Source organism: Nerophis lumbriciformis, linkage group LG14, assembly GCF_033978685.3.
Source record: "Nerophis lumbriciformis linkage group LG14, RoL_Nlum_v2.1, whole genome shotgun sequence".
NCBI lineage: Eukaryota > Metazoa > Chordata > Actinopteri > Syngnathiformes > Syngnathidae > Nerophis > Nerophis lumbriciformis.
In genome coordinates this window covers 33,627,055-33,654,701 of record NC_084561.2, presented here as the reverse complement: position 1 = coordinate 33,654,701, position 27,647 = coordinate 33,627,055, and the positions used below count along the sequence as shown (strand labels likewise).

Genomic DNA, 27,647 nt, shown 5'->3' with positions numbered 1-27,647 from the left:
AGTGCAGTAGTAATAGTACATCCTACTTAATATTTACCACTGTAATGTGACTAAAGAGCTGTGTGTGTAAAGTAGATTATGCAGTCAAATCTAATTTTGTGTCTGACAAATGTACATACCTGTATTAAAAAATATATTAAATTGCATTACAAAGGTCCTGTATAATACAGAATAACCTCTCCATCATCATTACTCATACTGGGCTCTGGTTAAATAAATATGTTTAATAATTATTTGCCAGTCTTTTCTGTGTTTAGTGATCTGGATTTCAATGTTGTTTTGGGAGACTTAGTGCAGGGGGCAAGGTGGTCCCACAGGGTCCATGAAAGTGAAACCTACCAAACAACAAACCACAATAAATGGTCGAAACATGTAAACAAAAGCTGGTTTTGGTTAACACTTTATAATCAGTACACACTCCATCCATGCATTTTCTACCGCTTATCCCTTTTGGGGTCGCGGGGGGTGCTGGAGCCTATCCCAGCTACAATCGGGCAGAAGGCGGGGTACACCCTGGACAAGTCGCCACCTCATCGCAGGGCCAACACAGATAGACAGACAACATTCACACTCACATTCACACACTAGGGCCAATTTAGTGTTGCCAGTACATCAGTACACACTATTAAGCATTAATAAAGTATTAGTAAACACTGAATCCATCATTTATAAAGCATATTTTTGACATGAATATTCATTAATATGCAGTTACACAAACACAGTTATAAATGTTTTACTCATTCAAAAGCTCAGGCAGCAGTTTCCAAACATTTTGTGTGTGTTAGGTTGTGGCATCGTAGTCAAAAAGACCTCCAGCTGTAATTGCTGCCAAAAGTGAATCAGCAAAGGCTGTGAATACTTATGTACATTCAATTTCTTAGTCGTTTTTTTTTTTATAAATTTCAAAACAAAAACATGTATATACTTTTCACATTGTCATGATGGGGTATTGTGTGAGAACAAAAATATATTAATTCCATTTTGAAGTAAGGCTGTAACATAACAAAATGTGGAGAAAGTGAAGCACTGTGAATGCTTACCAGATGCACTGTAGATAACGCATTTAGTGCTAAATAACGTCATCTTTTGAAGATGTTTCCCCCAAGAGCAGCAACACTTGTAATACACTACTTTTTAATTTTACCCGACACATTTGGTAAATTTGCAAAAAGTATCGGTATCTGATCGGTATTGCTGATACCAGATGGAATTTTACTCTGTATCAGATCGGAAATGAAAATTAGTGGTACCACACAATCACTACTGAATACTGTATGTGTAAATGCATGTATAAATAAGTTCAGTTAAAGTTAAAGTACCAATAATTGTCTCACACACACTAGGTATGGTGAAATTTGTCCTCTGCATTCGACCCATCCCCTTGTTCACCCCCTGGGAGGTGAGGAGAGCAGTGGGCAGCAACGGTGCCGCACCCGGGAATCATTTTTGGTGATTTAACCCCCAATTCCAACCCTTGATGTTGAGTGCCAAGCAGGGAGGTAATGGGTCCCATTTTTATAGTCTTTGGTATGACTCGGCCGGGGTTTGAACTCACAACCTACTAATCTCAGGGCGGACACTCTAACCACTAGGCCATCTGAAGAGAATAATTATTTACATACTCTTTCTATATGATCTAACAAACCATTAACCATACCCAAATAGCTGGTTTGTAAATAATATAATACTTACGGTAAAAATGCTGACTTATTTTTATAAAATAAAAAATGCAACCAGTAAGCATTTTATAAATGATCTTATTATTAAGTTAACTGTTTGCTAATGAGTGTTAATGTCGGAAATATGCTTTACAAATGATGAATTAAGTATTTACTAATGTTTTATTAATGCTTAATAGTGTGTACTTATTATAAAGTGTTAATCAAAACCCTAAAATGCAGTTTGTGTCTGATTGCTTGAAGAAAAATAAAACCCACCTGAAACGCATTGTGGCAGGTGTGTTTTCCATGTTGAACTCAGCCACAGGTACACCTCTTGCAGCCACCTGAGGAGCAAACATTGCTGCAGGATACACCACAGACGAAGTGCCAACCTAAGTGGTCGGAGAATATCAAGTTATGGGAGGATACATCGACGAAGAAATATAGTTATTCTCAGGCTCATTGGGAAACAGTCCTGGAACTAAATGTGAAAACGGGTACAGTATATAATTAGGAAAAAGTAAAAAAGCAAAGCCATTAACACAGATTTGACCTTGTCTGCATTAAAGTGAAGGAACACACTTTTACCTCATGTAGAATTAGGACAGGTAGGCTAACATTTTGACTCCCGGGCCAGAATGGTTTCTAAAAAAATATGGCCAGGCAGGGGGTCCGACTACAAGCAACTTTGAAATATGAACTATAAAATATTAAACAACAAAGTATTTTCATTTTGGAGCTGTCTTTACCACTTACTGGGATTCAGATGACCACCCCCCTCCCTCCTTGAATTAGTGTCAGATAAACCTATTCGACATGTGTACAATCATAAGAAAATACACCAAAAAGGCCATACGGCTGAGCACAAAAACCCACCAATACAGTAAGCCAAATGTAATGATAGATCACTGGAAAGCACAAAGCATATAGTTTTAGAAACCCTTGGATTTATGTTGATTGCACTAATAGTTCAAGACTTATGGTAGGTCAGAAATAGCGCTGCAAAACCTCTTGCCGGCTACAGTTTTAGTTTTACAGGGTTTTAATAAAATCATGAGCAAAAGTTTGGTGGTTGGGCCAGATTAAAAACTGTGAAAAGAGGTAGACACACATCTTACACCAAATGTAGGTCATTAAAATGTAAAGTTTCTTAACGGTTGTACAAGAAATCTCAGAAAGAAATATGCCTCGAAAGTTGCACAAAAACATCAAGGTCCAACTATGGTCAGACATTTTTTGCAACATTTATACTGTGGCCAACAGGGAAATCATCCAAAATCAAAATCGTAAAACACTAAAATAATTATAAAAGAAAATCCTGCAAATGCCAAAAAACACACACAAACCCCCAATTACACAAGCATACCAGGAATGCTGCAACGTTATGGAACTACACAGAAGTTAGCCAGACTTCAGGGGGTGCTAGACCTGACGATCTTTAAGACTTAGTTAATATTTTAAAGTATTATAAAACAACCCATAAGAAAAAAAAGGACCTTTTTCATTACGCCAACTTTCTTCCGGGCATCATTTGTGATTGAGCTTGAGATTGACTATAAGTCGCAGTTTTTTTCATAGACTTATACTCAGGAGCGACTTATGTGTGAAATTATTAACACATTACCATAAAATATCAAATAATATTATTTAGCTCATTCACGTAAGAGACTAGGCGTATAAGATTTCATGGGATTTAGCAATTAGGAGTGACAGATTGTTTGGTAAACGTATAGCATGTTCTATATGTTATAGTTATTTGAATGACTCTTACCATAATATGTTACGTTAACATACCAGGCACGTTCTCAGTTGGTTATTTATGCGTCATATAACGTATACTTATTCAGCCTGTTGTTCACTATTCTGTATTTATTTTAAATTGCCTTTCAAATGTCTATTTTTGGTGTTGGGTTTTAATAAGTTTCCACCAATAATGCGACTTATACTCCAGTGCAACTTATATATGTTTTTTCCTTCTTTATTATGCATTTTCGGCCGGTGCGACTTATACTCCGGTGCGACTTATACTCCGAAAAATACGGTATGTGCTTTCCCTTGTCACCCACCATACACTCATTTAATAAGACGGATTGATCTGGCTTCAACTTAGAGTGAACGGGCAAAGGGAAAACGAAAAATACTCTACTACTATAATGCTGGAGCTGAAGTAAATGTCTGAAGAGACGCCGGTGTCCAGGCATTGTGGTTGTGATTATAGCACTGCATATCTTTGCTGCTAACAAGCATCACTACATTTGCCAATCAAAGATAAATGTTTTATGGTTATAACTTTCACATTACCACTAAGCAGAGGTCACAGCCATCCAGCACTTTCTCTGCTTGACTGAGGATGTCCGAATCAAGGGCCTCCCCAAACCATACAACAGCTGGCCGCAGAAGACCAGAGCATCCTGCTTGATTACACCTAAAACACACACACACACGTAAACAAATATTTACCATAGCTTGATCTGAAGATGACCACAAATACATGGTAGCCCTACATACCTACCTGGGCAGGTCCTGGACAGGGATTTGAACATCAAGTGTGTCTGGGTCTGGAGCGCTGAGGGAGAAATTGATCAAGTTGAGCAATTATAAGTACACATGTTTTCGGCGGCGTGGCTCAGATGGTAGAGCGATCGTACAGAAACTTTAAGGTTTCTGGTACGAAACCAGCTTCTACCATCTTAGTCACTGTTGTTGTGTCCTTGGTCAAGAAGACACATCACGCATCTTGCTCTCATTGCCAACCATACTGGCATGGAGGACTACATATGCTATAATCTGGCTCATTCACAGTCTGTACAGAAGATTGTACATTAACGTTCAGTGTCCTGAATAAATAATGTGACACTTCACTTACATTTAAAAGTAAGGTACATCATTGACCTTTTGCGTGAAATTTCTTTGTTGCAGCAGCTACATTTATGAACAACAATAAAGACAAGAATAAAAATTAAGAATAGTACAAAAATAATAAATAAAATGAAGTCATATGGATATGTTTTTGATACTCAAAGCATAAATGAGCGGGGTTTGAAATGTGCAATTAAGATGATGTATACTATTTATTGACAGGTATCTTTGTATTGAACACATGTGCATGTATCCTGCAATTTACATATAATACACAAATGTAAAAGACTGACATTTACAAACATGTGAATACACAACACTTATATTGCACTGGACCTCTGCTTTTGTTTGCAAAAACAGATACTGAGTTTATAATTTTTATTCCATTCTGGTCTGATAAATATTATTATAAGGGCTTTCAAAATTAACAATTTATCTCATGCGATTAATTACAAAAAGTATTGCATTAATCAGTTTTAGTTGCAGATTTATCACACAATTTATTTTGCGTGCACATGCTCCTTCATATTAACTGTGGATGGTTACCTGAAAGGTGGCATGGGTTGTTATACAGTAAGTGATCAGTACATACGTCATCGACTGGTGTGTTCGCTAGCAAATTTCGCTTCAAAATACACCCTGACAGGACTTATGATAAAACTATTACCGGGTTTTGAGCAAATAAATGACATACATTGAAGTAAAACATTTTAAAATATGTCTGTATGTCATTCTGACCATAACATTGCATTTGTTTCAAAATATTGGGGTCTTTTTAGGTGAATTTAAAATATGTAAGCAAGTAATTTAGTGTGATTAATCATTATTAGTCAATTTCAAGTGTGATTAACATTTAAAATCTGCCTGCTTTCTCTCATATGTATACACTAGAATATGTATATAAAAATAGACACACAGTATCTTTCATTGAAAAAGTTGACATTACTAAAAAAAAGGAAAACCTCTAATCTACCGTATTTTCCGCACTATAAGGCGCACCTAAAAACCTCAAATTTTCTCAAAAGCTGACAGTGCGCCTTATAATCCGGTGCGTCTTATATATGGACCAATATTGAGCCACAACAGGTCTCGCAACCCCAGCCTCTACTGTAGCGTCTATTCTACGCACCTTATAATGTGGTGCGCCTTATAATGCGGTGCGCCTTATATATGAACAAAGTTTTAAAATAGGCCATTCATTGAAGGTGCGCCTTATAATCCGGTGCGCCTTATAGTGCGGAAAATACGGTATACCACGTGACCTACTTACCCTTTGCCCTCCAGAGCAGCACAAATGGGGCTGTTGTAATTCGATGCCTCGTGGCCACAACTTATACATCGAGTTTTAAAAAGACTTCCTAGATGTTAGTATGAGAGAGTCAAAAATGATAAGAGCAGAAACAGGAGTCAGATGATATATACATTACAGGTGTAAAACTACAGAAGAGACTTTAAAGTGTGTATATTCAACCAAAGTTTTCAAGAAAAAAACAAGATATGAAACGGTCTGCTGCTTAGTCAAAAATGGCAAATACTGTACCGTGTAATCAAATAGCTACATTTGCCTTGGTAGTAGGTCTTAGCAAATTAAAGGGGAACATTATCACAATTTCAAAAGGGTTAAAACCATTAAAAATCAGTTCCCAGTGGCTTATTTTATTTTTCGAAGTTTTTTTCAAAATTTTACCCATCACGCAATATCCCTAAAAAAAGCTTCAAAGTGCCTGATTTTAACCATCGTTATATACACCCGTCCATTTTCCTTTGACGTCACACAGTGATGCCAATACAAACAAACATGGCGGGTAGAACAGCAAGGTATAGCGACATTAGCTCGGATTCAGACTCGGATTTCAGCGGCTTAAGCGATTCAACAGATTACGCATGTATTGAAACGGATGGTTGTAGTGTGGAGGCAGGTAGCGAAAACGAAATTGAAGAAGAAACTGAAGCTATTGAGTCATATCGGTTTGAACCGTATGCAAGCGAAACCGACGAAAACGACACGACAGCCAGCGACACGGGAGAAAGCGAGGACGAATTCGGCGATCGCCTTCTAACCAACGATTGGTATGTGTTTGTTTGGCATTAAAGGAAACTAACAACTATGAACTAGGTTTACAGCATATGAAATACATTTGGCAACAACATGCACTTTGAGAGTGCAGACAGCCCATTTCAGGCGCGCTAAGAACATATATTTTTCCACGATTTTAGCACTCAGGTTAACCATACCTAAATAGACACAAAATACTGCATTACACAAGACTACCCGAATGTACTCGAATGATTGAAAAAAATAAATGTTTTTAAGCTAAATTATTGGTAAACACAGTTTATGTATAATAATTTACGTAAAACCGCAAGTAATGAATAAAGTTTTCATCAATTAATATATTCTGTAGACATACCCTTATCTTCTCTCTTTTCCTGAAAGCTGATCTGTCCAGTTTTGGAGTTGATGTCAGCAGGCAGCTAGGGTTGATATTCTTCTCTTGATCATCTTCGGTGGCATAAGGGACGGTTGCCATCTCTGTCGTAGCATAGCTTTCGTCGGTAAAGTGTGCGGAACAAACGACTGACCATTTCGTTGGCTTTCCCCACACCCTCGTATTTTGAACAAATTTCGTCCAATTTCTTGCCACTTTCGCATCTTTGCTTTGGGCCACTGGTGCAACTTGAATCCGTCCCTGTTCGTGTTGTTACACCCTCCGACAACACACCGAGGAAAGTGAGAAAATGGTGGATTGCTTCCCGATGTGTCATCGCTCCGAGAGCGAATAATAGAATTCACCCATTTAGAGTTCGGAAATCGGTTAAAAAAATATATGTTCTTTTTTCTGCAACATCAAGGTATATATTGACGCTTACATAGGTCTGGTGATAATGTTCCCCTTTAACTGCTTGGTGGGTTGTTCAGCAAACGCTTGTCTGCTGCACCACACTCTTAACATTGCTCAGCACAATATGGCTGAACAAACATTTAACATCCTCTTCCATTCCCCAAAACAACAGTGCTACTGATGTGTTCAATTGGTTAATGCAGTTCCACACTGATATAAAAAAAAACCTGACCGCCACAGACTGAGGTGAGTAAACCTAAGCCAGTGGAAAAAATGTTCTCGGTTGACATTAATAATAACTGAATATACATCCCAAAATGGGCTGTGGCATCACGACTTCAATGATGATGCACACATTTTTTTTTCTTTTCCATCCATCCATCCACACACTTGTCTCTCTCTCTTCCAATTGAGAGCATTTATATTACATAAAATTATTAATTTACCGTGAATTTCGAGGATGTTTTTGGATCCAGCCCGACGATGAAGTTCATCAATGTTCTGAGTGATGACAGTGACCTTCCGGCCCTGTCTGCCCAGTTGCTCCTCACACTCTGCAATGGCCAGGTGAGCGGGATTAGGATTTTTCGTGACCATGACTTCTCGACGGTAGTGGTAAAACTCCCATACGCGTGAGGGGTTCCTGGAGAAGGCCTCAGGAGTGGCAAGTTCCTAAAAATGTACAACAGAAAAATAAAAGGTATAACTAGGGATGAGCACCGAATTTGATACATTTATCGGCACCGAGCAAATTTTGTCGGTACTATCGGGTATCGAAACACATAAAATCAATTGGCAACATAATTTGAAAACTTTGCTGCCCGTGACGTCACCTCTGTTTGCAGACTAAACACAGCTCAAAAACTTGGAAACAATCACTCAAGCAGTACTCAGAGCAGACTCAGCCAAAGTACATTTAGCTACAATTTTCCATGCCAACAAAGCAAGTATGCCTGACGGAAGACGCTTGAACATAGAGTAAGCCTCCACTTTTCCAAACTGCACTAGCTTTGCCATATACATGTGTGGGGGGGGCGTGGCCTGCGGACCTGCAGCGAAGCGGGGGGTGTCAGGATCGGCTTCGAGATTATTGACAGGTGCGTAGATGACACAGCTGTGAGTGTTTGTCTGATCACCTGTCGCTCTGTTAAAGGCAGCAGTCGGGAAGGAGAGGAGGCGGTTGATGGTGGAGAACGAGCGAGAGAAACTTTAACATTGCTGAAAAGCACAACTTATTGCAAAATAAATCATTGTTCGCAGAGATGAACACGGCTGTCATGTCCGTCATTGGTGGCCCAGAGAACCCGGAGTAGCAAGACCTCCACAACATGCTACTGATGAGCAATAGCTATTTTACATGGTGATTTCAACACCTCCTAATTTTGTAATGAAAACTACAACTAAGATGCAACTGTGTAATAAGTACAAAACTCACAGTATAAAGACTTTGTAGGGCACAACATAAAACCAGAATGGTACATTTAGCTTAGACTATTTCCTAGCTAAGCAACACACCTTAGCCGGTACACTAGCGCCAGCTATCTAATGTGTTGGAATTGCAAATGCGCGCAAAATCTACTATATAATACTTGCAAATGAGACCCAGAAATGCCATAAGAAACAAGATATAAGAACTGGAGAGCAATTAAAATCAGCTCATTTTTAAATGTTTCATTAAAAAATTTAATTTTATTATTACGCAATAACGTATCGATAAAGTACCGGAAAAAAGTACTGAAAAATTGTTACCATTGAGTACCAATATTTATCCCTAGGTGTGCCCTGGGCATGATGTTAAAGTGCATCCGGCAGTGGAGGCTCCTCTATGGGGTCTTGGGGCACTAGGAGGTTAACCCCTTTACTACTGTTACCCCAGGTGGCCCTTGGCAAAGGCCTAGTACCTGACTGGCCCCTAGCCAGGGATACGGTGAAGATCTCAATGGCGGAGCAGGCGGAAGACGGTAGATGTAAGAACTACCACAACGGCTGCGATGGCGGAAGAAGGTACCCCCACATCCATGTGGGCCCAGTTTTGGAGAAATAACAACCCGAGACCTCAACGGTGGAACAGGCGGAGGATGATTGCTAACCCTATTGAGCGTCACAACGGCTGGGATGGCAGATGAAGGCTGCAGCAGAAAAGGGTCCTGGGTCGTCTTGGACTCCATGCCACTGGACCCTGACCCGGATCTGTCAAGGATCGTGTGGTGACTGTCTGTGCACCAGTCTCCCCATGTTAAACAAAGTCACGCACAGGCATCCTCCATAAAGGGATACTTTCCTACCAGGAGGATCTCCATACTCACTTCGAGTGACTGCCGATGACGATGATGATTATTCCTAGGTACCGAAAATTGGTACGGTATTGGTTCAAATGTGAAAGGTACCCATCCATGGGTATAACAGCAACTAATGCTTTATGCCAAAGTCAAACAATGACATATGATAGCTTTACATTTATTGGTTTTAATAAAACAAGCGGAAACATACCTGAGCTTGCCATTTTCTCCAGTAGCCTCCCGCACCTCTGAAGGTGGGGACTCCACTCTCGGCACTCACACCTGCGCCAGTGATGATGGCTATATTGGAGGCCTTTAAGAAGATTTCTCTGAACGCTGCCAGGTCTGAAAACAAGACAATGATGCATGAAACTATTTAGTTATATAGTCACTATTATGTTAGATCCACTATGGACTGGACTCTCACTAATATGTTAGATCCACTATGGACTGGACTTTCACAATATTATGTCAGATCCACTTGACATCCATTGCTTTCGGTCTCCCCTAGAGGCGGGGCGTTACCCACATATGCGATCCTCTCCAAGGTTTCTCATAGTCATTCACATCGACGTCCCACTGGGGTGAGTTTTTTCTTGCCCTTATGTGGGCTCTGTACCGCGGATGTCGTTGTGGCTTGTGCAGCCTTTTGAGACACTTGTGATTTAGGGCTATATAAATAAACATTGATTGATTGATTGATTGATTTAGGAGAATTGGTCCACAGCCTGTCAGAATACTTTTTGTATAATGTAAAAGCCAATGACGGTGGTCATGTGAGATTGGATCCATCCATCCACTTCCGCTTATCAAGAGAAGCCCCAACCTCCCTCTACCCAGACACTTTGTGCAGGGATCCCGAGCCCTTCCAAGGCCAGTTAGGAGACGGTCTCTCCAGCGTGTCCTAGGTCTTTCCTGTGGTCTACTACCGGTCGTTCGTGCTCTAAACACTGCCACAGGGAAGCGTCCAGGGGTCATTCTGACCAGATGTCCGGACAACCTCATGTGGCTCCTCTCGATGTGGAGGAGCAGTGGCTTTACTCTGAGCTCCTCACCCTATCTCTAAGGGTGTGCCCCGCCACCCGATGGAGGAAACTAATTTTGTCCGCTTGTACCTGTGATCTTGTCCTTTCGGTCAGAACCCAAAGTTCACGACCATAGGTGAAGATAGGGACATAGGTCGTCCAGTAAATTGTGCGCATGTGGGATTGGGATGATTATTATATTGAATTAGATTGTAGGGCTGGACGATTATGGCAAAAATAATAATCACAATTTTTTTGATTGATATTGAAATTACGATTAAAAAACAAGTTTATTAATTCATTTGAAATAATGAGTATTTCACGTAAAAACACCAACCACTCTTTCGGAGAATCAACAAACTGTGTTTTCTATAATTCTTTTTCCTTTTTCCACTTCCTGTCGCGTGCTGCACACCCTTCTTTTTTATTTGCTATTTATCTTATGTTATCTTATTTTCCCTTTCTACATTTCTACCTGTAAGGGGTCCCCTTGTCGTCGTCAGCATTCATCACACTTAGCTTACACTCTCACAATTCTCTAATAAATACACTTCAACTATACACATCTACCCACTTTGCACACATGAATATATGCATGATAGGCTCACATTTAGATTCAGATAAGCATTACTTACACATAAAGTATACATCCATACACTTAGTTACAGTCTAGTTTAGTATGTCCACTTGTTACATGGAAAGTGCGTGGGGTCGGGTCCATGGAAAAACTAAACATTTCGCTATCATTTGAAGAACATGCAAGCAGATATTGCTTTATTAAAAGAGACCTAACCAAGTTCGATACCTCACAATTGCAATCACCTCACACATACTTAGCCAGTTACAACTCCGAACAGAAAAGCATAGCTGTTTTCAATAGTCAAAGGATTAATTTTACACTCCATAACTCCATTACTGACAAAAAGAGCAGATACATAATTATTAATACATCTGTTGACGGGATAAACTTTTATATCGCCAACATTTATGGTCTAAAAGTTGACGACCCCTCCTTTTTCCACACTTTCTTCTCTTCACTCTCCACTCACTCAAACTCGTCCTTGATTTTAGAAGGGGACCTCAATTTAATATGTAATCCAAATATATAACGGTCCAGCGTGACTGGGAGTCACCGTGAGTCTCAGTCAGCGGGAATACTTAAGCAATATATGAACGATTACGGTCTTTCTGATGCCAGGCGTTCTTATCACCCCACTCTTAGAGAATACACTTATTTTTATGCAGTTCACCACTCATCTTCTTGCATAGACTACTTTTTAACAATTAGCTCAGTTTGATCTTATATCTCAAATATTCACATCCCCTATCATTATCACTGACCATGCATCTGTCTTACTCTCCCCTCCCTAACACAACTATCACTGCACCTACAAAACACTGGAAACATAATACATAATTACTAAAGGACCCAGACTTTCTAAAGTATTTTGACAAAGAATGGACAGATTTTTTTAGATTTTAATAACCAACCAGACACCATGGCGTGTGTTCGGGAGACCATGAAAGTAGTTACGCAAGGAAAAAATATTTCCTATTCATCATCCAAGAAAAAGAAAGAACGTTTATTAGAGCAGGAACTTGAAAATGAAATCAAACTATTAGAAATAGGTTATGCTAACTCACAAAAACGAACAAACTTTTAGCAAATTGAGAACTCAAATTAGACTTAAGAGAAATAATTAATTCCAGCTGCAGAGGGTACGCTTGGAGAAGTTTGAGCATGGCAATAAACCAAGGAAATATTTGGCTAACCAACTTAAACTAAATTTTAAAAAACTCTGTACTATCCATTAAGGATTCAGCTGGGAACATTACACATGTTCCTGAAGAAATTAACTCTATCTCTAGAGACCTACAAACATGTACAGGTAAAAGCCAGTAAATTAGAATATTTTGAAAAACTTGATTTATTTCAGTAATTGCATTCAAAAGGTGTAACTTGTACATTATATTTATTCATTGCACACAGACTGATGCATTCAAATGTTTATTTCATTTAATTTTGATGATTTGAAGTGGCAACAAATGAAAATCCAAAATTCTGTGTGTCACAAAATTAGAATATTACTTAAGGCTAATACAAAAAAGGGATTTTTAGAAATGTTGGCCAACTGAAAAGTATGAAAATGAAAAATATGAGCATGTACAATACTCAATACTTGGTTGGAGCTCCTTTTGCCTCAATTACTGCGTTAATGCGGCGTGGCATGGAGTCGATGAGTTTCTGGCACTGCTCAGGTGTTATGAGAGCCCAGGTTGCTCTGATAGTGGCCTTCAACTCTTCTGCGTTTTTGGGTCTGGCATTCTGCATCTTCCTTTTCACAATACCCCACAGATTTTCTATGGGGCTAAGGTCAGGGGAGTTGGCGGGCCAATTTAGAACAGAAATACCATGGCCCGTAAACCAGGCACGGGTAGATTTTGCGCTGTGTGCAGGCGCCAAGTCCTGTTGGAACTTGAAATCTCCATCTCCATAGAGCAGGTCAGCAGCAGGAAGCATGAAGTGCTCTAAAACTTGCTGGTAGACGGCTGCGTTGACCCTGGATCTCAGGAAACAGAGTGGACCGACACCAGCAGATGACATGGCACCCCAAACCATCACCCAACCATGCAAATTTTGCATTTCCTTTGGAAATCGAGGTCCCAGAGTCTGGAGGAAGACAGGAGAGGCACAGGATCCACGTTGCCTGAAGTCTAGTGTAAAGTTTCCACCATCAGTGATGGTTTGGGGTGCCATGTCATCTGCTGGTGTCGGTCCACTCTGTTTCCGCCGCATTAACGCAGTAATTGAGGCAAAAGGAGCTCCAACCAAGTATTGAGTATTGTACATGCTCATATTTTTCATTTTCATACTTTTCAGTTGGCCAACATTTCTAAAAATCCCTTTTTTGTATTAGCCTTAAGTAATATTCTAATTTTGTGACACACGGAATTTTGGATTTTCATTTGTTGCCACTTCAAATCATCAAAATTAAATGAAATAAACATTTGAATGCATCAGTCTGTGTGCAATGAATAAATATAATGTACAAGTTACACCTTTTGAATGCAATTACTGAAATAAATCAAGTTTTTCAAAATATTCTAATTTACTGGCTTTTACCTGTATATACTGTACACACCAAATGACCCATCTCTTTCAGATATTGAAACATTTCTTAACAATATAGACTTACCCAAATTAAATACAGCTAGGTATCAAATTTATATCTACCTAATTCAGTAACTGAAATTCATGATGCTCTTCAACACATGCCAACAAATAACGCACCAGGACGGTTTGATGGGTTCCCTGTGGAGTTCTACAAAACATTCTGGTCAAGCTCGCTCCAATATTTACAAAAATTACATCAGAGGTTAAAGAAAACCTTCCTCCAAACATGAATTCTGCTAAAAATCAGTCGTTTGCTAAAACCCGATAAAGACCTAACACTTCCATCCTGTTACCAGCCAATCTTTTTGATTAATATTAAAAAAATAAAATTAAAATTATCTGCAAAATATTAGCTCAAAGATTAAGAAAAAGTCGCTTCACATTCAGTACATCCTGATTAAATGTATATATATATAACTATATATATATATATATATATATATATATATGTATATATATATATATATATATATAGTTATATATATATATATATATATATATATATATATATAAATAAATAAATAAATAAATAAATAAATAAATATATATATATATATATATATATATATATATATATATATATATATACATACATATATATACACATGGCAGCTCCTCTCTGAGCTGCCACCTTATCATGGTAGAGGAGTTTGCGTGTCCCAATGATCCTCGGAGCTATGTTGTCCGGGGGCTTTATGCCCCCTGGTAGGGTCTCCCGGATCTGAACCCGAGTGGTGTTTTGTTATTGGACTTCTGTGCTCGTCACAGATTGTCCATAACAAACACCATGTTCAAACATAAGGGTGTCCATATATGCGCATGGCACCAGGACACCCTAGGCCGCAGTTCCATGATCGATTTTGTAGTTGTGTAATCGGATTTGCGGTCTCATGTTTTGGACACTCGGGTGAAGAGAGGGGCGGAGCTTTCACTCATAATTGTTATTTTATTTTCAAATGTATTAGCCTGTGGAAAAAGTTTATTTTGATATTTACCTCAGAAGGCTGCACATAGAAAAGAGGCATTCAATTTTTATTTACATTTTATTTGATATGCCATTGATATTTTTTAATTATTATTATTATTATTTGAAACTCGACTTTGCATGTCACTATAAAAGTTATATAAGCCTTGCTTGTTCAATATTCAATGCAAAACTTGTTTGGGTCCCTATTAAAAGGTTAATTTGTTCAACCTTGGCCCGTGGCTTTGTTCAGTTTTAAATTTTGGCCCACTCTGTATTTGAGTTTGACACCCCCGCTTTAACCTGTTTTAAAAGGTGTTATAATTTTTTTTACCAAATAATGTATTGCGTGAATCTGTTTGAATCGAGAATCAAAAATCAATTCTGATTCGAATCATGAGTTGTTGCAAGATACACATTCTTTTTATTGCTCACAATAGTGGAACAGGAAAACCAGCTCATTTACAGTTTATGTTAGGTCATTAATTTGGAACAATTCATGTCTTTGGGACTTACACACATCAAATGTACGCCTTAAAACAGAGGTGTCGAAGTCAATTTCACCTCAAAATGTAATATATATTACTGTAAATGGAAAAACAGTACTGCTGTTTTTATGGTAAAAAGGCAGCTCAGTTGCTAGAATTTTACTGTAAAATTTACATTTGTTTTTTTTACTGTAAATTAAAAAAAATGCAATTTTACAGTAACATTTTGGCACCTGAGCTGCCAGTTTGTTTGTTTTTTTTACCGCAAATCAACAACTGTAGATTTTTCGGTACAAAACGGCACCACAGTTTATTACAGTAAAAAAGTACAGTTTTTTTCATTTAGAGAAAAATGCTGTAAAAACCATAGTACATTTCACAATTTTACCATTAAATCTATTGTTACTTTTACATTGCACAATTTGATGGATAACTTGCTTTGAAATCATTATTATTTAGTATTTATTTCTATTTAAAAAATGGTTGGAATGTTTGATAATATATTTTTGCATAATTAGACAATATTTAAGTTAACATAATTTGCGGTTACATGGAGTACATATATTGTTTTTCTCCCAAAATAGAAATAAATAATACATTTAGTAAGAAAAGTTACAGTACTTTATTGAGAGACATATTATTTCCAGGCTTTCGAGGACCACATGAAATTGAATTGGCGGACCACATCTGGCCCCCGGGCCATGAGTTTGACACGTGTGCCTTAAAAGAAGGTCAGTTGCAGAGTTGAAACTTTATTCACTTTCAGTTTCTTCTGGCCTGTCATGAACAGTGGGTTTGGAAATGATTTGGCCAAATTTAACTGGAGACCCCTGTCTAATAGACTTAAAACACCTTTTTCATCTGTATAAAACAATGGTAACATACCTGAACTGGGCCTAGCCATTGTGTGACTGTTCCAATCTTTCCTTAGAGAAGCATAGAGTTGTGACTTTATAATGCCTCTTACGGTGAGCCGGCTCACAATCATCAGGGATCAATGGCTAGGGAGAAAATGACATCACAGCTTTATTTATTTTTTTGTTGTAAAATCTGCCAGTTATCGCATTAGTCCTTGTTATACAAAATTGACCATTATTATCTCTGGAGACTCATATTTCATAAAGCCACTTGGATATAACTCCCTACCTACGCTGTGGGTAGGGTTCCACGATGCGTAGGAGGCCAAGTTTTGCATGAATAAGCGCATGTAAATCGTCAATTAATGAATGACAGGGCGCTTCATAGGAAATTTTACCACGAACAATTTCTAAATTTGTAGCCCCGTCCTGCTACGTTACTGATCGAATATATTGGCATATTTCACGAGCTATTGTCATTGTCCCCTGCGATCAAATCGTGGCCGGTGATGTGTCAAGGAAACATGTAAACGTATGTTTTAAACCCCTGTGGACATTTGATTTTAATTATCTTAAATGCCAAACAGGACAAAGTCCTTACGTTTTTGAAGGGGGTAAAAACATTTTTGATTATTATATATATTTTGTTTGACTTTTTTTTGCTTACATTTCTTAATTTATTTATATTCTGACCATTTAAAAAGCCTTTTGGTAAGATGTCACAGGTTTAAAAATTGGCAAATGACTCACGATATGCAAATATATAGCAGAGTATCGGGCTCTATTTGAACCACATAGAAACTATTGCAATGTCGTATGGTGTAACACGTATCCCAGTTACCTTAAAAAACTCGAGATTCTTCAGAAGAAAGTCATACGTGTTACATCATGGGCAAACTTTAATGCTCCCTCAAATCTTCTTTTTTATGGGTACAATCTTCTGAAGCCTACGGAGTGCAACAGATTCCACTGTGATTGTATTATGTATAATGTAGTATATGGATTAAATTTTAGACTCTGCCAGCTCATTCCAGTGACCACTACTTCTCATAGACATAACACTAGAAGTAAACCTTTACTGAGAGGGAAACATCGTCATCCAAAGTGTACAAGGTTGAGTATAACTTGTAGAGGCCCGATGATCTGGAATGAGATTGATAGCTCTATAAAAGAATCACATTCTTTAAACATTTTTAAAAAACGTTTTAAGCCAAATTTATTTCGACGTTATGCTTAGTACATTTAGCACACCCCTTATGGTGGAGATTCACATTAGTCGCATAATTTTGGTCTTGACCTCAGTATGTATGATGAGATTATCGCAGATCTTCAAGATGCAATCTTTTAATCAAATTTGTATAATATCATATTGAGACTGATTTGGTGGATTTAAAGATTCCTTTTTTATTTATAAATGAAATTGTAAATGGGTATTTGGTCATCGCGTGGACATCGGGGGAGGTACCTCTGGATTGGCAGACCGGGGTGGTGGTTCCTCTCTTTAAGAAGGGGAACCGTAGGGTGTGTTCTAACTATCGTGGGATCACACTCCTCAGCCTTCCCGGTAAGGTCTATTCAGGTGTACTGGAGAGGAGGCTACACCGGATAGTCGAACCTCGGATTCAGGAAGAACAGTGTGGTTTTCGTCCTGGTCGTGGAACTGTGGACCAGCTCTATACTCTCGGCAGGGTCCTTGAGGGTGCATGGGAGTTTGCCCAACCAGTCTACATGTGCTTTGTGGACTTGGAGAAGGCATACGACCGTGTCCCTCGGGAAGTCCTGTGGGGAGTGCTCAGAGAGTATGGGGTATCGGACTGTCTGATTTTGGCGGTCCGCTCCCTGTATGATCAGTGTCAGAGCTTGGTCCGCATTGCCGGCAGTAGGTCGGACACGTTTCCGGTGAGGGTTGGACTCCGCCAAGGCTGCCCTTTGTCACCGATTCTGTTCATAACTTTTATGGACAGAATTTCTAGGCGCAGTCAAGGCGTTGAGGGGATCCGGTTTGGTGGCTGCAGGATTAGGTCTCTGCTTTTTGCAGATGATGTGGTCCTGATGGCTTCATCTGGCCAGGATCTTCAGCTCTCACTGGATCGGTTCGCAGCTGAGTGTGAAGCGACTGGGATGAGAATCAGCACCTTCAAGTCCGAGTCCATGGTTCTCGCCCGGAAAAGGGTGGAGTGCCATCTCCGGGTTGTGGAGGAGACCCTGCCCCAAGTGGAGGAGTTCAAGTATCTCGGAGTCTTGTTCACGAGTGAGGGAAGAGTGGGTCGTGAGATTGACAGGCGGATCGGTGCGGCGTCTTCAGTAATGCGGATACTGTATCGATCCGTTGTGGTGAAGAAGGAGCTGAACCGGAAGGCAAAGCTCTCAATTTACCGGTTGATCTACGTTCCCATCCTCACCTATGGTCATGAGCTTTGGGTTATGACCGAAAGGACAAGATCACGGGTACAAGCGGCCGAAATGAGTTTCCTCCGCCGGGTGGCGGGGCTCTCCCTTAGAGATAGGGTGAGAAGCTCTGTCATCCGAGGGGAGCTCAAAGTAAAGCCGCTGCTCCTCCACATCGAAAGGAGCCAAATGAGGTCGTTCGGGCATCTGGTCAGGATGCCACCCGATCGCCTCCCTAGGGAGGTGTTTAGGGCACGTCCGACCGGTAGGAGGCCACGGGGAAGACCCAGGACACGTTGGGAAGACTATGTCTCCCGGCTGGCCTAGGAACGCCTCGGGATCCCCCGGGAAGAGCTGGACGAAGTGGCTGGGGAGAGGGAAGTCTGGGCTTCCCTGCTTAGGCTGTTGCCCCTGCGACCCGACCTCGGATAAGCGGAAGAAGATGGATGGTATTTGGTAGGTAGATTTTGAAATCTATTGTATGGACTATATTTTGTATATTGTATGATGATGTATATTTTAACTGTGGGTCGCTGACCATAAGCTCTGTGCTTCTAGGGATGACCTTTTGCAGAACAGACTCTGTTATTAACAAAACAAAAACAATATTGAAATACAAAACCATGTCTGTCTGTAAATAAATAAATAAATAAATAAAACAGTGACATCATTTCATCAAAAGGCTTTCCAATGTTCAAAATTTAAAAAAAAACATTATTTTTGTTTAGGACCGAAGTTAAAGGTGCTGTTTGCAACTTCCTCACAGTAACATTTTTTTAAGCAAAAAATATAACGAGAACACCACCGGTTGTCACTCACCCGGTCTCGCAGGGAGCGCGTGCACACATACAAAAGCGGTCAAAGAGAAGCAACAAACAATTTGCAGTCATGTTGATATAATAGAATATACATTCAATGATTATAAACATTATCAATAGCTAACAACAGTCAAAGCTAATGTGTGTGCACGTGTTACATACGTACGTAGTTACGTCATTACGTCCCAGAAGTCTAAAGGAGGGCGGGATATACTGTGTAAAACACTTTGGAAAGTTAGCGCCCTCAAGGCATCTGTGTAAATCTTGCAAACAGAACCTTAAACGTAGTATTACAGTTAACGGTAATATTTCAATTCCAGCATTGCTCATACTTAAGACGATAGCGGTCTCTCAAATTGAATCCTACTTCCATCACTTCAATAATAAGTATAGTTAGGTCTTATCCTCGACTTGCCCAGGGTGCACCCTGTCAATCGTCAGAGTGCAGCTGGGATAGGCTTCAACCACGATCTCAAAAGGGACCAGCGGTAGTTTATTTCTACCATTCATTTTCTACCGCTGGCCCCTTTCAAGGTTGTGCGAGCTGCACTCGGGCGGAAGGCGGAGTACACCCTGGACAAGTCGCCTCCTCATCCCAGGGCCAACACAGACAGACAACATTCACAATAACATTCAGACACTAGGACCAATTTAGTTTTGCCAATCAGCCTATCTGCAGGTGCATGTCATTGGAGGGGGGAAGAAGGCGCAGTACCTGGAAAGAACCCACAGGGAGAACATGCAAACTCCACACAGAAAGACCCCAAGCCTCAGGAAATCTAACCCAGGAGCTCCTTGCCGTAAGGCACAAGCGCTAACCACTGTGTTGCCTATTTTGACCGCAACAACTAAATATACTTTCCATTCACACAATTTAACAAAATAAAAAAATAAAAAAACACGGTGTGACCGAAAAAGGAGCGGAAAGAATCAAAAGCTTAAAATGTCCTGCCCCATCACTCAGATATAACACTCTAATTCTTTCTCAACAATATACAGAACAGGCCAAAAGTTTGGACACACCTTCTCCTCATTCAATGCATTTTCTTTATTTTCATGACTAGGGATGTCCAATAATGGCTTTTTGCCGATATCCCGATATTGTCCAACTCTTTAATTACCGATACTGATATCAACCGATACCGATATCAACCAATGTATGCAGTCGTGGAATTAACACATTATTATGCCTAATTTGGACAACCAGATATGGTGAAGATAAGGTACTTTTTAAAATATTAATAAAATAAGATAAATAAATAAAAAACATTTTCTTGAATAAAAAGAACGTAAAACAATATAAAAACAGTTACATAGAATAAAAAAGAAAGTAAAACAATATAAAAACAGTTACATAGAAACTAGTAATTAATGAAAATTAGTAAAATCAACTGTTAAAGGTTAGTACTATTAGTGGACCAGCAGCACGCACTATCATGTGTGCTTACGGACTGTATTCCTTGCAGACTGTATTGATATATATTGATATATAATGTAGGAACCAGAATATTAATAACAGAAAGAAGTGTGTATCTTGTGTTTTTTATGTTGATTTAATAATAATAAAAAATAAATAAATAAATGATAAATGGGTTGTACTTGTATAGCGCTTTTCTACCTTCAAGGTACTCAAAGCGCTTTGACACTACTTCCACATTTACCCATTCACACACAGATTCACACACTGATGGAGGGAGCTGCCATGCAAGGCGCTAACCAGCACCCATCAGGAGCAAGGGTGAAGTGTCTTGCTCAGGACACAACGGACATGACGAGGTTGGTACTAGGTGGGGATTGAACCAGGGACCCTCGGGTCGCGCACGGCCATTCTTCCACTGCGCCACGACGTCCCAAAAAAAATTAAATTAAAAAATCGATACCGATAATAAAAAAAAACATACCGATAATTTTTGATATTACATTTTAACGCATTTATTGGCCGATAATATCGGCAGGCCGATATTATCGAACATCTCTATTCATGACTATTTGTCAATGAAGGCATCAAAACTATGAATGAACTGGGATGGGCGATATAGCCTTTTATTAATATCTCAATATTTTTAGGCCACGATACACGATATATATCTCAATATTTTGCCTTAGCCTTGAATTAACACTTGATGCATATAATCACAACAGTATGATTCTATGTGTCTACATTAAAACATTCTTGTTCATACTGCATTAGTATATGCTCATTATACACTTTCATGCAGAGAGGGAAATCACAACTAGGTCAATTTAGCAAAACTGTATTTATTAAACAGTTATTAAGCAGTGGCACAAACATTCATGTCATTTCAAAACAGAAAGTGCAAGATTGTCAGAGACATTTTAAAACAAGCTATTAGTGCACTTTTGTGCATGATGTCACTAATATGACATATCAAAACAACACTAAATTAAAGTGCACTTTTTGTACAGAACGCCACTGCAATAATTTAAAACAAATAAAGTGCACTTTTGTGATTGATGTCACACAAGATATTTCAATAACTGTCAAATAAAATGTAGCTGCATAATACGAAATCAAATTGTGTATGTCCTTCGCTATGTGGTAGGTTACTGCAGACGTTATCTCCTTCTGTTGTTGATTTTTTTTTCATACGGTGTTGAAATGGAAGACGCCAGGCTCAATTGGGTCAGTGCTTCGGCATTTTGTTGGTGTGGCACCGGGCGAAGATGTTGACGTGGAGATTTAAGCACTCTTCATTCTCTAGCGGGTGCCTTTTCAAATGATGCTACAAATTAGTAGTGCCGTTACTTTTTGTAGCAAGGCTTTTGCCGCATACTTGACATATTACGGTTGTCTGTTCAACATCTTCCCGCTTGAAGCCAAACCACCGGCAGACGATGAACCCCGTGCTGGTTTTTTTGTATTCTTCTTCCTTCAATTGTTACCAGATTCGCACCTTCTTTCTCTTGTATTACCACTCTCACCACTTTGCTTGCACCACAGTTAACGTTACCCATGTCGCTACCTCTCTGCTCCGCGAGAGCATATGACGTTGCACGCGCGACAGTATGTGACGTATGTAACAAGGTGCGCTTGTTTTATCTCTCTGTGAGAAGGAGAGACAAGAAAGAGTGAGAAATGCCTGTAGTGTAATGCCTGCAGCTTAAAGCAACTGAGAACGTATATACTCGAATACTCACAATATAGTCATTTTCTACAATTTCAACCCACAATAGGGCTGGGCGATATATCGATATACTCGATATATCGCGGGTTTGTCTCTGTGCGATATAGAAAATGACTATATCGTGATATTCAGTATCCGTTCTCACGCAGTTGCTTTTAGCTGCGGGCATTACACTTTAGGCTCTTCCCACTCTTTGTTGTCTCTCCTTCTCACAGACAGCAAGCACACCTTCTTACATACGTCACATACGTATACGCCCTCGCGGAGCAGAGAGGTAGCGGCATGGGTAACGTTAGCTGTGGTGCAAGTGGTAATACGAGAGAGAGAAGGTGCAAATCTGGTAACAAATGAAGGAAGAATTAATTCCCAAGAAAAACAGCAGGGGGTCCATGGTCTGGCTTCAAGCGGGAATATGTCGAACAGACAACCGTAATATGTCAAGTGTGGGGCAAAAGCGTTGCTACAAAAAGTAGCATTACTGCTAATATGTAGCATCATTTGAAAAGTCACCCGCTAGAGAATGAAGAGTGCTTGAAACTCCGCATGTCAACATCTACGTTCGGTGTCATACCCACACAATGCCCAAGCAACCATTTCTACATCAACACCGTATGAAAAAAATAGTCAACAACAGAAGGAGATAACGTCAGCAGGAACCTACCACATAGCAAAGGACATACACTATTTGATTTCCTATTATGCAGCTCATTTTTATTTGACAGTTATTGAAATATCTTGTGTGACATCATGCACAAAAGTGCACTTTATTTGTTTTAAACTATTACTCAGTGGCCTAGTGGACCTACTCAGTGGCCTAGTGGTTAGAGTGTCCGCCCTGAGATCGGTAGGTTGTGAGTTCAAACCCCGGCCGAGTCATACCAAAGACTATAAAAATGGGACCCATTACGTCCCTGCTTGGCACTCAGCATCAAGGGTTGGAATTGGGGGTTAAATCACCAAAAATGATTCCCGGGCGCAGCACCGCTGCTGCCCACTGCTCCCCTCACCTCCCAGGCGGTGATCAAGGGGATGGGTCAAATGCAGAGGACAAATTTCACCACACCTAGTGTGTGTGTGACAATCATTGGGACTTTAACTTTAACTTTAATTGTAGTGGCGTTCTGTACAAAATGTGCACTTTAATTTAGTGTTGTTTTGATAAGTCATCTTAGTGACATCATGCACAAAAGTGCACTCATAGCTTGTTCTAAAATGTCTCTGACAATCTTGCACTTTCTGTTTTGAAATGACATGAATGTTTGTGCCACTGCTTAATAACTGTTTAATAAATACAGTTTTGGTCAATTGACTTAGTTGTGATTTCCCTCTCTGCGTGAAAGTTTAAAATAAGCATATCTTAATGAAGTATGAACAAGAATGTTTTAATGTAGACACATAGAATCATCATACTGCTGTGCTTATATTCATCCAATGTTCAATCAAGGCTAAGGCAAAATATCGAGATATATCGTGTATCACAGGCCTGGGCAATTATTTTACTCGGGGGGCCAGATTTAGATAAAAAAGTGTGTCTGGGGGCTGGTATATCTATTTTTAGGAACACTAATACAAAACCTCACAATAATGATTGAAAGCTAAAAACGTTATGACAGACCGCCTTAAAAAACGTAATGGAATTTTATTTATTTTTTTACTGAATGAGGCACCCACAATGTGCATGAAAATAAAGAATGTGGGATTACAAAATAACTATGAATGATAAAACACTGAATATTGACAACATATTTTACAATCAACCGAAACGCAACCAAAATGCAACAAACATAGTGAAAAAAAACCCACCTACAATCTGAGATATCTCATAGTGACCAAAGTAAGTAATTAGATGACCATAGTAACTAATTAGATGACCATAGTAACTAGTATATGATGCAGATTCCAAGCATTGAAAGACTTAGTATAGTTGAAGACTGCCGTTCATTAGAAAACATGAGTGCACATCAGAATGGCAGCTACACTTTCCATCTTAAACTATTATTTGGGAATGTCCGGCGGGCCAGATTGAAAAACTCAACGGGCCACATGTAGCCCCCGGGACTTAATTTGCCCAGATCTGGTGTATCGTGACCATGGCCAAAAAATACCGAGATATTAAAAAAAGGCCATATCGCCCAGCCCTAACCCACTATATATCGAGTATAGTCGATATATCACCCAGCCCTAGAACGAACACATGTGGAGTTATGTACTTAACAAAAACAAGTGAAATAACTGAAAACATGTTTTATATTCTAGTTTCTTCAAAATAGCCACCCTTTGCTCTGATTACTGCTTTGCACACTCTTGCCATTCTCTTCAAGCCATACTTGCCAACCTTGAGACCTCCGATTTCGGGAGGTGGGGGGTGGGGGCGTGGTCGGGGGTGGGGCAGGGCGTGGTTGGGGGCGTGGTTAAGAGGGGAGGAGTATATTGACAGCTAGAATTCAACAAGTCAAGTATTTCATATATATATATATATATATATATATATATATATATATATATATATATATATATATCTACATCCTGAAAATATGCAAACAAAACTGTGTTTAGATAATTGATACTTCAAACTTGCATACATAAATCTTAAGGAATATAACATAACTTGGCTTCTGAGAGCTTCAAAATGTAATTAATAAAATGCTAAAGTTGTTGATAAACAAGCAATTATTTTAATAATTACATATGGTCATTATAAATGAATTATTATGATAATTCAAAATGAATTATTTCAAATATGTTTATTTTAATGTATAATTCTAATGCCTGGATGTAATAAGGAGTCAGAAAAAATACAAATAAAAATACAATTAATTTTGATGTTTTTAGCAAAATATAGTAAAAATGTATTTCGTTTTTTTTTTTTAATTAATAAATATATTTATTTTTAGGTAAGATAAACATAATCATACAATTTATCTCTCGTCTGGATGATGTATTTCTTGTCACCCTGTTGTCCTCTCGTTGTGAAAAAAGGCTGTCCTCACTCAGGTCCACATGGAGCTGGAGGGGGCGTGGCCTCAAACTCCGGCTGAAAATCGGCAGATTTTCGGGAAAATAATTGTCCCGGGAGGTTTTCGGGAGAGGCGCTGAATCTCGGGAGTCTCCCGGAAGATTAGGGAGGGTTGGCAAGTTTGCTTCAAGCACACGTGTGAAGTGAAAACCATTTCAGGTGACTACCCTTTGAAGCTCATCATAACATATACATAACTCCACATGTGTTCATTTATAGTTTTGATGCCTTCAGTGACAATCTACAATGTAAATAGTCATGAAAACAAAGAAAACACATTGAATGAGACGGTGTGTCCAAACCTTTGGCCTGTACTGTATATAACAATATTTTGTATATAATTACAGGATACATATGTATAATTACTTATAATAAAATTACCCATTTCCTCAAATGGAGTTTATATGCGTCCTGATGACCCTAATCGATTACTGGCTGTGTGTCAAATATAAGTATTATATGTACATATGTACTGTATCTACTGTCTACACTAGTCTGTTCAGTGTGACCACATTCAGATGGCGAGTAGGGAAGTGCGCTAACTGAGTCACAGCAATAGTGAAAGTGAAACAATTTGACGTCGTGGACCAAGTATTGTGATTCTGCATCGCAGCTACGAGCAGTGTCGCAAGCAAGCTAACGTTAATAAACACAACAGCTGGAGCTGGAGCTCGGCGTTTACAGCATAAAAATGGTGACGCTGACGTGAAGGTTTCCAGAGATAATACTGCTTTGCAGTCAACTTTGATTAGATTTGTTTCACTACCTGTCACACAACCAAGACTCAGTCGGAAGACTCCCGCTGCAGGGATGAGGAAGTGCGTCAGTACTTTATTTCTTCTTCGTCTTCTTTTGCTTCTTCGTTTTTAGGCGGGTTACAGCCATAGCTTGGAAGGTGTTTATTGCCATCTAGTGTATCTATACCGTACCAACCTTAATTATTAACGTTACTGTTAATAATTATAATTTTTTGTCCGAATCGATTTAAATGTGAAAAGGTACCCATGCCTAGTCAAATTGTGTTAGCTTTGCGCGTAAATATATATAGACAAAGTGGAATTGTAAAAGAAGGTGATTATACAATGTACGTTGGCGCTTTCATAATTCATAATATATTACAATATTGTGCAATATGTAGCCCGTTTGATTCTAGGAGATCAATTCAGACAAAGAGACCAACTAAAGGCTTTTTTTTGTAGTTACTTTGTTTTTTTTTAATTTGACAATATTAAAGTGACATTGTTTTCAACTTTTATAAGATGCTGAATATGGGGTTATTATAAATTGTAAAGTATAATCATCAACAGCAAAAAAAAATGTAGGAATGTAAACCTTAAAAATTTTTACTCTGGTATAATCTCACTGTATTAAAAATATAATACACTCCCTTTTTAAATTGACCTACTGGTATGAATTAGTTTTCAAACATATTTTAATTTATTGAGATGCACATATTTGTTTTACTAAGTGGGGTCTAAAAAAACGAACATATTAAAAAAAAAATAATAATAATAATGTTTGTCTTGACAGGACACATTGACATAAATAGGATGTTCTTTTTATGGAAACAAATTATTATTATTTTTTTTATTATTCAATTTAATATTTTTCAGTGCTGGTAGTTGTTTTAATGTCAAACATTATTTTTGCCAATGCCAAAATGTATATTAAAGTCTCCGGTTGCATCTTGATGGGTTTTTTTCCCCGCTAAATCAAGTTTGAACGTGTCAGTTCAGTTCAGTTCAGTTCAGTTCAATTCAATTCAATTCAATTCAATTCAATTCAATTCAGTTTCAGTTTCAAACTTGATTTAGCAGGGAAAAAAATCATCAAGATGCAACCCGACACTTTAATATACTTTTTGGTATCGGCAAACATCATTTTTGAGTTTAAAACAAGTACCAGCACTGAAAAATATTACATTGAAAAATAAAATACAGATGTTAAAAATTGAGCTGTCAAACAAATAAAATATTTAATAAAGATTCCAGCAATGACATGGTGTCTATAGTCAACTCATGATTAATCCCAATTAATCGCAGATGTATATATATATATATATATATATATATATATATATATATATATATATATATATATATTTTTTTTTTTTTTTTTAATCTTTGAA

The 27,647-nt window shown here is 38.6% G+C and overlaps 1 protein-coding gene across 2 annotated transcripts; it reads right to left on the bottom strand.

Moving 5' to 3' along the window:
- Nucleotides 1-130: 130 nt before the first annotated feature.
- On the bottom strand, nucleotides 131-26,400 carry sirt5 (sirtuin 5). 2 transcript variants are annotated; one of them, XM_061975591.2, is made up of 9 exons: nucleotides 26,286-26,400; nucleotides 16,180-16,295; nucleotides 9,854-9,987; nucleotides 7,810-8,035; nucleotides 5,791-5,878; nucleotides 4,174-4,227; nucleotides 3,963-4,086; nucleotides 1,938-2,053; nucleotides 131-335 (listed from the first exon to the last, which is right to left on the bottom strand). In XM_061975591.2, exons 2-9 carry the CDS (start codon nucleotides 16,280-16,282, stop codon nucleotides 269-271), a joined length of 912 nt encoding a protein of 303 aa, XP_061831575.1. In that variant the 5' UTR covers nucleotides 16,283-16,295; nucleotides 26,286-26,400; the 3' UTR covers nucleotides 131-268. The 2 variants fall into 2 exon arrangements, with proteins under 2 accessions (XP_061831575.1, XP_061831576.1); XM_061975592.2 differs by lacking the exon at nucleotides 16,180-16,295 and having other exon boundaries at nucleotides 26,286-26,399.
- Between the last annotated feature and the right edge of the window lie 1,247 nt (nucleotides 26,401-27,647).

Excerpts from the sequence above, each read along its gene's own strand:
- sirt5 (XM_061975591.2), bottom strand. The coding sequence starts at position 16,282 with ATGATTGTGAGCCGGCTCACCGTAAGAGGCATTATAAAGTCACAACTC. Across the intron at positions 8,036-9,853 it reads GGAGAAAATGGCAAGCTCAG|GAACTTGCCACTCCTGAGGC; the intron begins GTATGTTTCCGC and ends GTACATTTTTAG. Across the intron at positions 4,228-5,790 it reads GCTGCTCTGGAGGGCAAAGG|CGCTCCAGACCCAGACACAC; the intron begins GTAAGTAGGTCA and ends TTTCTCCCTCAG.